Consider the following 13,054-nt stretch of genomic DNA (forward strand, 5'->3'; position numbering starts at 1 on the left):
TAAAGAGTGTTTTTCCCCTAATTTCTTGGCCCATTTACCATATAAAAGAAGGCTACTGATGTCTTTTAAGTTAATTTTGTATCCAGACACTTTGCTGAAGGTGTTTATCAGCTGTAGGAGTTCTCTGGCAGAATTTTGGGGGTTACTTATGGATACTATCATATCATCTGCAAACTGCATTCTCATTAAATGTCTTTTATAATGCTTATTACAATCCTAATACAATTGTCGCTATGCACAAATTTCTGGGTCTCTACTTGAGCTCAACAGATACTACACATTTGGTTTTCTCATATATGTGAGGCTATCCTATCACACATTTATAGGCATTCCTTCTTTTCCATCCCTTTGGATTCTGGGCTTCCTCTACTCATTGTCTGTACACACTTACCCTTCCACCTCTGCCAACTCATTGGTAATGTCAAGCCCAGCTCTTTGTCCTAAGTCGTTAGTCAGAACACCAATCACCATCAGGAAAACAGCCCTCAGTTCAGAATTTCTACCCACTTATCTTAATAAAATTGCCTCACTTGCAAGCTGTATGTAACAGCTATGAGCATATTTCAAATCTATCGTACCTCCCAATGGGACATCCCTCTTGTAATGCAGTGCTATTATATGGCATCTGGGCACATCTATGGGCTTCTACTACAAACTCATCTCTTATTTTGATTCTACCATACTAGAATTTCTTAGATACGGCCCTACTTTTCCATATCCATTATTAGACAGATCATAGGAAGGAGCCATTTGTGGGTCAAAGCCAGTCAGGTATCAGCATCAATGTTTAGATTCACTCTGTGATTGTTTTCTATATCTACTACCTTGATGATGTCCAGAATGAACCCCCTGTCCTGTCTGTATTACTCAGCTCAAGCCTGCAATTAGACAATACAGTGGGTGATGATATCAATGACAGGAAATCTCTATAGGAAATGATGTTGGTCAGGCCAGTGAACCCAATGCTGTTGGCCCCAGAGCTTTAAAAATATACAAAGAGAGCAAGTGAAGAATATGGCAATAGCTGTGAATGGGGCAGTTTTCTTGGCAGTCAAGTTTATCTGTGAAATCTGAGAGGTTTGAGAAATAATGAGGGGGGGGTGGCGACAGTCACATAACAAGACAGTTGTTTCTCTTCTCAAAAAGTGTTTTCCTAAAGTGGTACAGTCCTGTCCTTTAGAGAGAACTAACACTTGGAATTGTGCATAAGCTAAAACAAACAAAAGACCATGCAGAAATAAAGGAATGGCATCTCTTTCATCCCACAGAAGAGACTATGTATAGAAGTCTTTCCATAAAGAACAAGGTATCTATGTGTGTGTGCATGTGTGTGTTGTGTGTATATGTGTGTGTCTGAGTGTTTAAATAATTTAATGGAAAAGCCAAAGTAAAGTCTGTAGGAAAAATTAAAAGAAAATAGAGTATGTGCAGCAAATATATTTCAAAAGAAATTGCAAAAAAAGTATTCACACTGTGGAACAAAAATAATGACAAATACAAAAGAAATGTTTGTTTTGACAATAAATATAAATGGGTTAAAATAGAGGAAAACAACCAGACTGTCTAAATAATCAAAGTCTAATTGAATACTGTAAGATAAACACCTAAGGCAGAATGACTTAGTAACCTTACAAATAACAAGTGGAACAAAGACACAATAAGAAAAATGTAAGTGAACAGAAAACAGTTGTTTCGAAAAATAATGTGAATGTTTCAAAGTAGAATTTTAACCAAAATGAAAAATATAAACCATCAAGGAGATTAACTTGGTCTCTAAAACTCAGAGACTTGAAAGGCAAGTGAAAATGGGGAAAAGAAAATCTAAAGCTTTTACATTTTCATCTAAAGATTTTATCCTATGTCTTGGTCTCTGATCAATCAAATGAAAAAAGCAATGCAGCAAATATATTTTTTTCTAAGTGTGTTAATTTTCTGTTCAATGCTCATGGATCTATAAAAATATCATAAGCGAGGTTACAGTGTAACACCAATAAATCTCCCAATGATCAAAATTGTGTAGGTTTAGTCTTTTTCATTTTTCTAATCAAATTTCCTAAGTTTTTAAAAGCTATACAATATATCTTAATAACTATGTCATAATATGTTTCTTGTGTTAACAAGAGTATGAAAACTATTGAGAGCCAAATGACACATGTGAATATATCCCAGAAGCATATCCTTTCTATTTTGGGGTGGCATGGTTTCCAAATAATTATTAATAGCCAAGAAAAGAAACAAATCATCTTCAAAAAATTTGGCAAGTGATTTCAATAGGAATAAAAGATAAAATAGGAATGATATCAGTCTTTAAGTGTGAATTTCTTAAATGTCATGGTAGATGTTCAGAGTTGACTCAGAAGACTCCAGTACTCCTGACCCTCTGGGTGGCAATGACTGCCCAATCACTGCATTGGTATGGAAGATGCTGATAATGGCTAGGTCTTAAGAACAGACATCACAGAGGTGGATGCCAGTGTCCTCTAAGAAAGAAAGGCCCATGCAGGAGCTCTCAACACAAAGATAATGGCTATCATTGGTCATGAAAAGTGAGAAGAGATAGTGGAAGGCATGAGAATATTCTAGAGCTGGCTAATTCCCAGAAGCAGGATGGGAAGGGGTGGAGTGGGGTGGTAAAGTGGGCCATATGCCCAGAAAGGCAAAGGAGTTTCGCAGGAACAGGGACCACGGATGCAAAGATCGCAATGGAAACGCTGATCCTCGTATCTCAAGCACCTCTGAAGGACACTACTCAGTCTCAAGGCTGCTGTAAAGAACCTACCATCAACTAACTACAGCTGATTTGAGTCTAAAGCCCTGCTGGAGACTTCCTGATGCATGTGTCAAGTGGGTGGGACTTATGCAGATTGTTTCAAACTTGCCCCTGTGCAGTCAAAACCCAGGAAAGATTCAGAAAGAATTGATTTAAACTATAAATAAATAAATAAATAAATAAATAAATAAATAAATAAATAAAATCGTGCTGGACATGTTTTGGGGAAGGAGATAAACATGTCAGGTCATGCCTTAAGAGACATGGGGTTTCTCTCTGATCTTCCCCAATCCTTCTGCAGAAAACACAGCAAAAAAATCTCAAAATGCTGCAAACATGTCTTAAAAGATAAGAGAAAAATGTTGGCTTATCAGAGTCTCTCTGAGGAAGAGTACTATAGAGATACTATAGGGACGATTGCTTACAGTCCAATCAAGGGGCTTTCTTTCCCTTGCCAGCTCAGAGAGGCCTATGTAGAAGGAAGAACACTTGCTGTATAATAGAGATGGACATTTCATGTGGGACAGGAGAATTGTGGGATTCGAAGGATGGAAGAGAGGACATGCTGCTCTGAGAAAACCTCCTGAATTGTTACTGTCAATACTAAATGTAGAGTACCAACTTCCAGGAAGATCCTGAGAAAGGAACTGAACTCTGGGGAAGACTTGTGCCAATACCTTCATTTCAAGGGTCTATGTGTTGTGGACAGCCATGGGCTTGTATTTTGATATTAATTCCACTCCTGGGAGGGGCTGCAAAAGAGATGTTAATCATGTATTCAAGTGCCTTGTGAACCCTTTCCCCACCTTAACCTTGCAAATAAAGGCTAGAGCCAATGACTGGGCAGGAGGAAGGAGGAGGAGCTGAGAGTTTGGGGGAGGGGAAAAGGATCTACAGGGGAAGGGGAGGAGCTATAGAGGATCTACAGAGGATGGAGAGAAGCCCGAGGACTGGAGAAACTGCAAGTTATATGGGATAATATAGATGAGAATAGAGTAGCATAGTGGGAGATCTGCCCAATCTAGGCTTATAGCTTGTATTGTTACTGACTGAGTTGAGATTTCCTTTACCAGGTAATTGGGTTGGAAAAATATAGCAACATCCATGGGGCAAGTCTCTGTGCTGAACAAAAAGCCATTTCACCTAAGCAGGAAGTGGAGAGAAGAGTAAGCAGGTAGCTGAAAAATTAGTAATAGTCTTACTTTCCCCTCAATATTAGGGCAGAAAAGTTGAGAACCACTAAAATATGAAATAGGATTGATATCACCTGGAAAGAGGCATAGATCAGAAGCATAAGGCTTCCCGGGGCAGTAAATCAGCTTCCCCCTGGGAGGCAGGCAGGGTGGGGTGAGTGGGGAGGGCTGTGAAGGGATTTTTCTCACCTGGGGCCCAGCAGTCAAAAGCCCAGTAATATGAAAGATGACATTTTTGTTTATTACAGAGCTAAAGTCAATTTTAGGACTGTGAAATATGACTTTAATAAATGAATACACAAACCCATGAGGTTCAAAACCCAGCAACGCTGGAAACTGAATTTGACTCAGTCCACTGGCTCAATGCACAGGACTGGAGCTTGAAAGTATGGAGAATTCTTTAAAAAAACAACAACAAAAAAAAAACCTGTTTCGCTCCTGTCTCCATGTCTCTTGGAAGGTCCCCTTTCTCATCCTGTCACCTATGCGTGTGTGTACTTGCATCTGGGCAGAGGCAGGACTCTGGGCATATGTGTGTGCTTGACTGTGCTCATGGCCATGTGACTATCCGGGAATGGCTAACTGTGGGTAGAAGTGGCGTGTGCTTTTGTCACGATGCTGCTCTCAACAAACGAGTGGTTTGTCATCACAAAGCTCAGAGCAGGGGAAACGCGAGGATGCAGGAAATAATTTGGAAGTCTCTTGGTCAGTCTATTTTCCTCAGAAAAGGCACAGAGGCTAAAGAGGATAGGCCAAACCATGCATCATCTTTCTTTAAAGATGGCTTCCTCACTTTTTCCATTTCCTTCTATGTCTGTTCCTTCTTCCTTCCAATCAGTTCAAGCCTGACAATCCTCCTCATCTGGGATCTAGCTTAGCATAGAAAGGCACCCATCCTGTTCCTCTTTCTGTCTTACGTCTGAGACCACTGGGATCCTAAATGATAGATGCCAGGACACAGGATATCACACACCTCAAATCAGCACATTCCAAGAATAGGAAAAGCGCCTCCTCAAAACCCAGGACATCAAGCTCAGAGATGGAGAACCCAGGCAGAATTATTGGAATGTTGATTTACCAACAATGTCCCCTAGATAGAAAACAGGGTCTGCTGCCACCAAATATAGGGCGCCTCTAATACAGATGCATGAAGTACGGAAAGAGGCTTACCACAGGGCCACAGAAATGGGCCTTTACTTTCTTCCTCAGTCACCATCAAAGGGCAGAGTAAATGGTGGGAGAGTCCATTTTCTGTGTCAATTACCTGTTTAGTATACCTCAAGCCATGACTCTAATCTTGTATCTACTCATGACAGGTTCTAGAAAAGGTCTGGTTGGAGCCTGAGGTCTCACTGAGAGGACTTGTGGATTTATGGAGATGGCAGATGCTCATATTCAGCAGTAAAGTAGGGATATTCTGGTGACCAGGGAACTTAAGTTGCATCAATACCTTGCTGTGTGCCATTGGACTCTGTAATGTATCTCTCAGCCCCATCCACATCAGAGCTCAGCAAACTAAAGCATGGAAACCAACTTGGGCCATCAGTTATTGCTACACGTAAACCTCTATTTAAACAGTTACATCTATTCATCGTTATATTGTGAGGTCTGCTTTCGTGGCACTCTTACAGAGTTAGGTAATGACAACAGAGACCTTAGGGCTTACCAAAGTAAAACATTTTCTGTCTGGTGCACAATAGAGATAAGCCAAAGTCACTTCTACCAAAATACATGCTGTAAACCTCTATGGACATAGACACTGTATAATCTGGCAATCCCGATGGTCTCATGATGCTCAACAATTTACCAGGATGGAAGGAGTAAACTGGGCTATCTTAGATAAACCAGGAAACTGGGAGACCATTCTTTAGAATACTACCTCTATGTAAAGATGTGAATACGCTAAAAGTAGATTAAGGTCAAATGTCCACAGTAGACAGTAAATTAAATACCAACACACAGATTTCATTCTGGCTCCCTAGTACCCTACTTGGCTGGCTGTATCTAGATGGAATATAACACAAAGCTTTCCCCAAGCCTGGAACAGTTCACCTTCACTAAATAGCACCTCAAATAACAACCAGTGTGAGTTCTCCCCCAAGAAGTAGCAAAAAGAACATCACGCCTCAGTCCTGTAGGTATGAAACAGAAGGATATACCCCCAAAGGCAACATAGACACCTGGCATGCCCTGGTGCAGGCTGTGCCATATGAGTATTTCATAAGGTAAATTGGTGATAAATGATAAGCTGAGCTGTTTGGATACGTAATACACAGCCTTAATTTATACCATATCTTGTGAGTATGCATACATTTTGTAGTCAGCCTATCTGTACACTTGGCTCTGCACTGCCGCGAAGAGTCTATGATGGGTGTTACTTACAAAGCACACAGTGCATGCCAAAAGTATAACCTTGTAAATTGCAAATACTGTGAACTCTGAATTATATCTGACACTGTGAATGCCAGATCCAGGTCTGTGAACCTGGTACTACTTTCAATACCATCTTTACAAGGGAAAAAAAGATTAAAAAATATAATGAGGTCAAAGGCATCTTTATCAAAACATCTACCATAAAGCATGTCCTATCCCTGTGTTAATGACACACATGTTAAAACAGTCCCTTTTTAGCCAATTTCCTTGGCAAGACATTGCTGTTCCTACAGAGGAAGTAGGGCTCCACTTGATATATCTTTTATACTGTGTCTGTAATGTAAGCACTAAACAAATGGTAGGTATCATCATCATCATCACCACCATCATCATCACTATCATCATCACCAACAGCATCCTCTCAGCATCACCATCAGGATCATCATCATTCTCTTCCCTCTAATTCTATAGGAATTACAGGAAGTGCCTAACAGAGGACAATGCAATCATTCTAAAAACAAATCACAACTCACTGGAGATAAAATGAGAAATAGATGTGGCAAAAATGTGGGCTAAGTACTGAAGGTAATTGAGTATTAAATTCTGGTTTTTAGTTTCCAAAGCAAAGAAGAAATAGGGTTGAAGCTGCCTTAATGATATAAACAATCAAGCTCAGTAGAGAAAAGCATTTTTAACCCTGATGAACTGAAAGAACTATCCACTGGGTGTGGAACTCAGAGCCATCTAAGAAGCCCTGGCCACTCCTATGTCACCCTGGGGCTATCTTCTTCAAACACTAGAACAATCTCCTCAAGATGCAGATTTGTGGTACTTTCTTACTTGAAAACCTCCATCAGGGTGAATGCAGACGGAGACTAGGGAACAAGGGAGCTCGCTGGATGATGAAGATATAAAATGGTTGATGGTGGTGAATGCAGGATACAATGGCTTTACTTTAAAAAAAGCACTGGGTGGCATACTTAAATAGGGGTTGATTCCATGATGTGCGGATTTTAACTAAGAATATGTTTTCAAGAAAATTTCCCAGTAACTTTGACTTAAACCTGCCTGGATTTGTACCCCTACAAACATTGGTGTGACTCTGCAACCTTTGTCTTCATCCACACGGGGAAAAGAATGACAAGTGAGCATGGGGTTCAAAGCAAGCACAGCGGTTTGGCATTGCAATGATATGGTTTATTTTGGCTTGTAGAAGGTTTGGCCCACAATGAATTAGGAGAACATGGTCCCCTCTGCCCTACTGGTAGTTGTGAACCAGGGTGGCTATAGGAACTGCTTGTTAACCTGGCCTTCAAATCCCCACGACTTGCATGCTCTGCAAGGTCAGCTCCCTGTATATCTCTTCAGCAAGACATCCTTAAAGGATTTTGTTTCTTCTGGGTGTGATTACATCCATCTGAAGTTCTAGCACTTGGGGGTGGGGCGGGGGGGGGGGGGAAGGGGCACTGAGGCTGAAGGATGGATATAACTTCGAGGCCAATATTGAATGCATTGTGGATTTCAGAATACTCTGACCCTGCTTCAAGAAAAAAACCAAACCAATCAACTAAACAAACAAAAAACCTCAATAGTAGTAACAAAAGTTTGAAACAAAACAAACAAAAAGAAAAGGAGAACTTAGCTTCCAAATTCCACAAAATCTCTCATCATCCACTTTCAGGAACATCTCCAGTGCCTTATCCAACCTTTCCAGTGTGTTTTAATTCAGCCTTCCAAATTGGACCTGGTTGTCCTCTCTTCTTAGAAGCTATCTTATTGCCCTTCCAGTCAAATAGACTCTGCTTGACTAATTACCATCTCTCTTTGAACCTCAATCTTCATATGTGGAATCCAGTTGTTAGTTTATAAGAGGCTCCAGTGCCTGCAATCCTCCAGTCTTGGGGAGCCACATGTAAGCTGCTATGCTGGCACTGTTTATTTATACATTGTTCTCCTCCTGATGACCTCCAGAGAGGCAGAGGCTGTCCTACATCACCTCTGCATTCCTGGAGAAGTCCTCATTCTTCAGTATGAGTTGAAAAATTAAATGAGTGAGGTCCTTTTTAGACCTATCCACTCTGGGAAAGGCAGGGCCATAAAAGGGTATAATTGTTACCCGCTAGAAAGAGAGAGAAGGTAAAGGCATACCTGGTAGAAATGAGGCCAGAAGGTGCTGATGGCTAGCTCTGCCTTCACCCAGCCCTCAGTGACGACCCCAGACACGTTCCAGACAGGGTTCCCTTGGGGACCACCATTCACCTTCACGTAGACATTCAAGGCTCCCGGGCTGGAGCGATCTCGGCTGGAGAAGTAGTAATGGAAGTCAATGCAGTGGGTGTCATTTTCCTTCAAGGTTGGCAGAAGAAGATGGGCTTTCTGGCCTGAAGCCCTTCCAGAGCTGTTCACCATCATGAAGGACCCTAGAGACCCATAGTGGGTAACAGAGACAAAGAGAGAAAACGTCCTTGTGAACCCTTGTCATACCTATACATGGTTCCAAGAAGGGATGTTGGAAATAACATCCCTTTAAGTGACAGGGTCAGGTTGACTCTGAAGAAGCCATATCTCTTCTCCGAGTCTGAGGACTTCTATTCCGAGGGCTAAAATCCCTACTTGTGTGGTATTGGAAGAACAAGAGCATCTTACTACACAAGAAGCATGTCTAGTACTATGCCCAGCAAAAGAGTCAACTGCAGTCTCTACAGGTGAAATGAGATGGGGAAGTTGCCTCATAGAAGCTTAGGCTTGTTCCAGTCTAGGCAGAACCCCTACAATATAGGACAGTCCTGTGTATGAGCAGGCTCCATGTGGAGTTCCGCACTCAGCAGGGGAGTTTCCATATTAAAGGACACAGTCCATGAATAGAGCATATCCAAGGGAGAAATAAATCCCCAAAAGAGTATGAGAACCTATTATCAGATGCTTGAGGAGGAATGTAAAGTGAGTGGCATTCACTAAGCTCGGAGACTCGTGTTACCATTAGGTATCTATTTGCAGAAAGCATAACTGCTTCTAAGCAGGCAAAAGGCTGTGTCCCAGACAGGAGTGAGCCTCTTTCCACTGTTGTGACAAATAGAAATTCTCTTATTTTTCACCCCTTCTGGATCCAAACCCTTTGTTTTTTTTTTTGCTTGTTTGTTTGTTTGTTGGGTTTTTTGTTTGTTTTTGTTTCTGTAGACCAGGCTGACCTCGAACTCAGATCCAAACCCTTTGGCACCGACTTTATATTTCCCTCTATAGAAGCAGAGGCTATCTCTTGATCCAGGCTTCATCATATGACTTGTTAATAGAAGTCAAACAAATGTTTAAAGTTGCCATTATAGCTAGGCTTAACTTCTTGTTTGTTTGTTTTTGTTTGTTTGTTTGTTTGTTTGTTTGTTGAGACACAGAATCTGGTGTCCCAGTTGGCTTGGGATCAAGAATTGACATACACAGATAAAGAGCCAAGCTGTGACACTTGAAAGCATAGCCATGTGGTCAACATATCTAACCTGTATCAGTCAAACTGTGATGGATACTCAGATCCATGTGTGTAAGAATCAGTGTTTACTGTTGTTTGCCACGGGTTTCCTCCTGAGTGTTCATACGACGTGGCTGTGACACTGGCTAATTAATAAAGTGTGCCAAGAACAAGATGCAGACCCATCACTATGAAGAGATACCCCTCAGCTCGTTATGCTAGAGTTTTTATAACCACTGAAATTTGTGCAAAATGAAATCAACTGCCCAGAGACAAAGTGAGTCCTTGCCACTGCCGGCAGCTTCTCAAAGCCTGCACCAGCTAGGATATCTAAGAGAATTTCACAATCAAGGGGAAAGGCTAAACTCAGAGACTTGAACACTGTATGATTCTACTGAATAAAATGTATCATAAAACACAGTAGATAAACTCGAGTAATGCTGTGATAAATGTTTTTCATCTAGAAAACCAGCATTGCTTTGAAATCTTATTGTGATCACTAAAGCCTTCATTCTGAATGAAATCTAAAACCCCTTATCCCCAGGCAAAATAAGCCACTTCAGTAGCCATAAGTCACCTTGCTCACTGTGATAGCAAAAGGACGAAGAGCCGTAAGTTAATAAGGGCTAGGCTATCCACATCTTGTATGGGGTTTAGACAGTACAGACCATTTGCACCTTGTCTCCTGGGTTCTGAACTAATTTACAAGTGGACACAGAAGGAAAATTATATTTAAAACCTTTATACAATTGCCCTCAAAGCTGGATTAGAGAAAATAACAGTCTTGATGCCAACTTGGGCTTCCAGCATGCCCTACATCCAAACATTAAAAAGCTCTGTTCTCCATTTCTAACCCAACCCAAATTCCTAGAGACAGAGCTATTCTTCTGGGATGACCACTGGGGCAGTTGGATGAGTTCATATTAAAAAGATTCAAAAAGGAAGCCAGACGACAAGGACAGAAGAAACCAAAGTCAGATTATCAGTGACCTACTAATGAGAAAACCCAGACAGCTCCTGGGTTACTATCCAGCAGATGTAGACCAAGAGTTGTCAAGAGTGTGAAGAACGCTCCATCTTGACCTGGGAGTTACTGAGGTAATGGAAAGATGCCTTCCTATTACAGCAGTTACCTACTTATTATAAGCTGCCAATGAGGTAGCAAGGAAGAAACAGCAGGAATTGAGGCTCAGAGATAAGACTGAACCAACACCCATGCCTGCCATTGCTGTTCTACATGCAGGCTTCTGATTGGCCTCCTTGTTAGATGACTTATTGCTCACAAGTTTCACAAAGTGATGGGTTGTCTTTGCCACTGAGAGCAGCCATTTAACTTGAGAAAGAGAGATGGCCTGAGAAGTGAAATGTGTTGGACTCTCTCTGCCCCAGGTTGCATGATGGCTTCCATATACACTCAGATCCTTGGCCACCTGCCAACCCACATCATTAGGCATCTGCAGCTTCTTCCACCCCACAGCAGAGGAAGTTAGGAAAGGATCCTTCCTCTGGCTCAGGACATCATTTCTGTTCACCCTGGCTTCAGTAGCTGAGCAATCCTGCTGAGGATGTGGCATTTATTCTAGTTATTGAAGCCTCATATACAACTCATATACAACCCTGGACACAGAGACAGAGGAAATGCCCAGTCTCCTGACATTGTTCAGAGTGGCTCCAAGACTCAGTTTCAAAGCTTTTGGAGTATGTTGTGCTCCTGCTCCATGTGTGCTCCATGTGTAGGCTTTTTCTCATGCCTACATCCTTCATCACCTTCCCTTCCTAGTTAATGGTCCTTCATTCACAGCCTCAGTATCACTAAGAGCCAGAAGACATGAAGATCTCAGGCCCCCACACTCCTGTGACATCTGTACACACATTTCTATCAAGAGCCTCAAGTAATAATGCACATCCACGAGGATGGGAATGACCAATCACTTCTCTTCTTCTAGCTGCACTGAATGATCAAGATTTCAAGAATCCGGGAGGGACAAGGGCCACAGTCAAAGAGCCAGGATGGACATGGCTATATTGCAGCCACTCTGCTCATTTTGGACGCAAAGGTATTCTTTAGAAGGAATAGACTACAGTTGGGTTCTGGAGCTGGTGGAATTTTGAGATTTATATTTCCACAGCAGTGTCATTATTATTTGGGCTCCTCAAAAAAAAAAAAAAAAAAAAAAAAACTACTATCTCTCAGGTCCCTTTATTCGAGGTATGGAAAGTATAAAGCAAAGCTGCAATGCAGTAAACTGAGATGCCCATAAGAGAAGCAACCCTGGGTAGTTTGAATTAGAAGGGAATGTGCAAAGGCACAGGGACAGAAGTTCACAACAATCAGAAAAGCAGGTGTGGCATCTTAAGAGGATATGAGATGATATACCAGTTGCTCCTCCATGAGAGGTCTGGCCACACCCTCAATAAAAATAAGAAGCTGTATCCGCAGAGTCATTTGATCCCAGGCCTGCCATTTCTAAGATTATTCAAGCGTGAAAGCCCTATTCTGTAGCGTCTCAGTGGGGCCCTCTTTGATCAACAGGTTGGCATAATTAATATCATCTGAGGGCTGTCGGTTTCCTAGAGATCAAAAATGAGCTAGTCATTATGCCTAGATCAGTCAAAAAAACAAGAAAGACTGTAAATACAGCCTTTTCCTTTGCCTTAAAAAAAATGCACCAATGTGATAAGGAACATAAAACAGCATTAGTTTCTTCATAGTTGTTACACATAACACTGAAAATCGTGGAATTCAACCAGGAAGTACTCTCTGGCTGGCTGTAAATTCTGCATTTCCCTCTTCGTGCATAATAACGCCTGAATAAGCGCCCCGTTACTGATGTGTCTGCCACACAGATACCCTTTTTGGAGGCAGCAGGCTTCTCTGTAGCAGATGGCGGCTATTGTGTTTACACATGAGCACCTCAGGATTGCATTTCCTCACGTTGGCAGTAAAAAGAAAGTCCTAATTGAGTTTTTAATGGCCTTGCACATTGTTCATTAAGATTACATGAGTGTGCTTGGGCGACTAGCAGCTGAGGGCCTGTAGCTCTGAGAAAAAGAACCCAGAGTCGTCCCTGCAGACAGGTGGCCCGCCAGCTCCATGTGCCAGGACCTAAGAAGGGAAAAAGGACTGAGATAGAGACCCACGAGTAGCTGAGAGCCAACCAGTGTGGAGAGGGTCCAGGATCTTTACCCTACAGCTGGTTTCCCCTCCAGGTCTGTTGATTCTTAGGGAAGTGACTTCGAGAAAGTGCCAATCCCCCA

The 13,054-nt window shown here is 41.8% G+C and overlaps 1 protein-coding gene across 1 annotated transcript in view; it reads right to left on the bottom strand.

Moving 5' to 3' along the window:
• Ptprt (protein tyrosine phosphatase receptor type T) overlaps positions 1 to 13,054 on the bottom strand; it is a 1,128,608-nt gene that overhangs the window by 739,906 nt on the left and 375,648 nt on the right. The window contains exon 3 of the mRNA XM_052184183.1: positions 8,485 to 8,756. Within this exon, the coding sequence (XP_052040143.1) occupies positions 8,485 to 8,756 (272 nt within the window). The remainder of the gene's footprint in view (positions 1 to 8,484; positions 8,757 to 13,054) is intronic.

Source organism: Apodemus sylvaticus, chromosome 5 (assembly GCF_947179515.1).
Source record: "Apodemus sylvaticus chromosome 5, mApoSyl1.1, whole genome shotgun sequence".
Lineage (NCBI taxonomy): Eukaryota > Metazoa > Chordata > Mammalia > Rodentia > Muridae > Apodemus > Apodemus sylvaticus.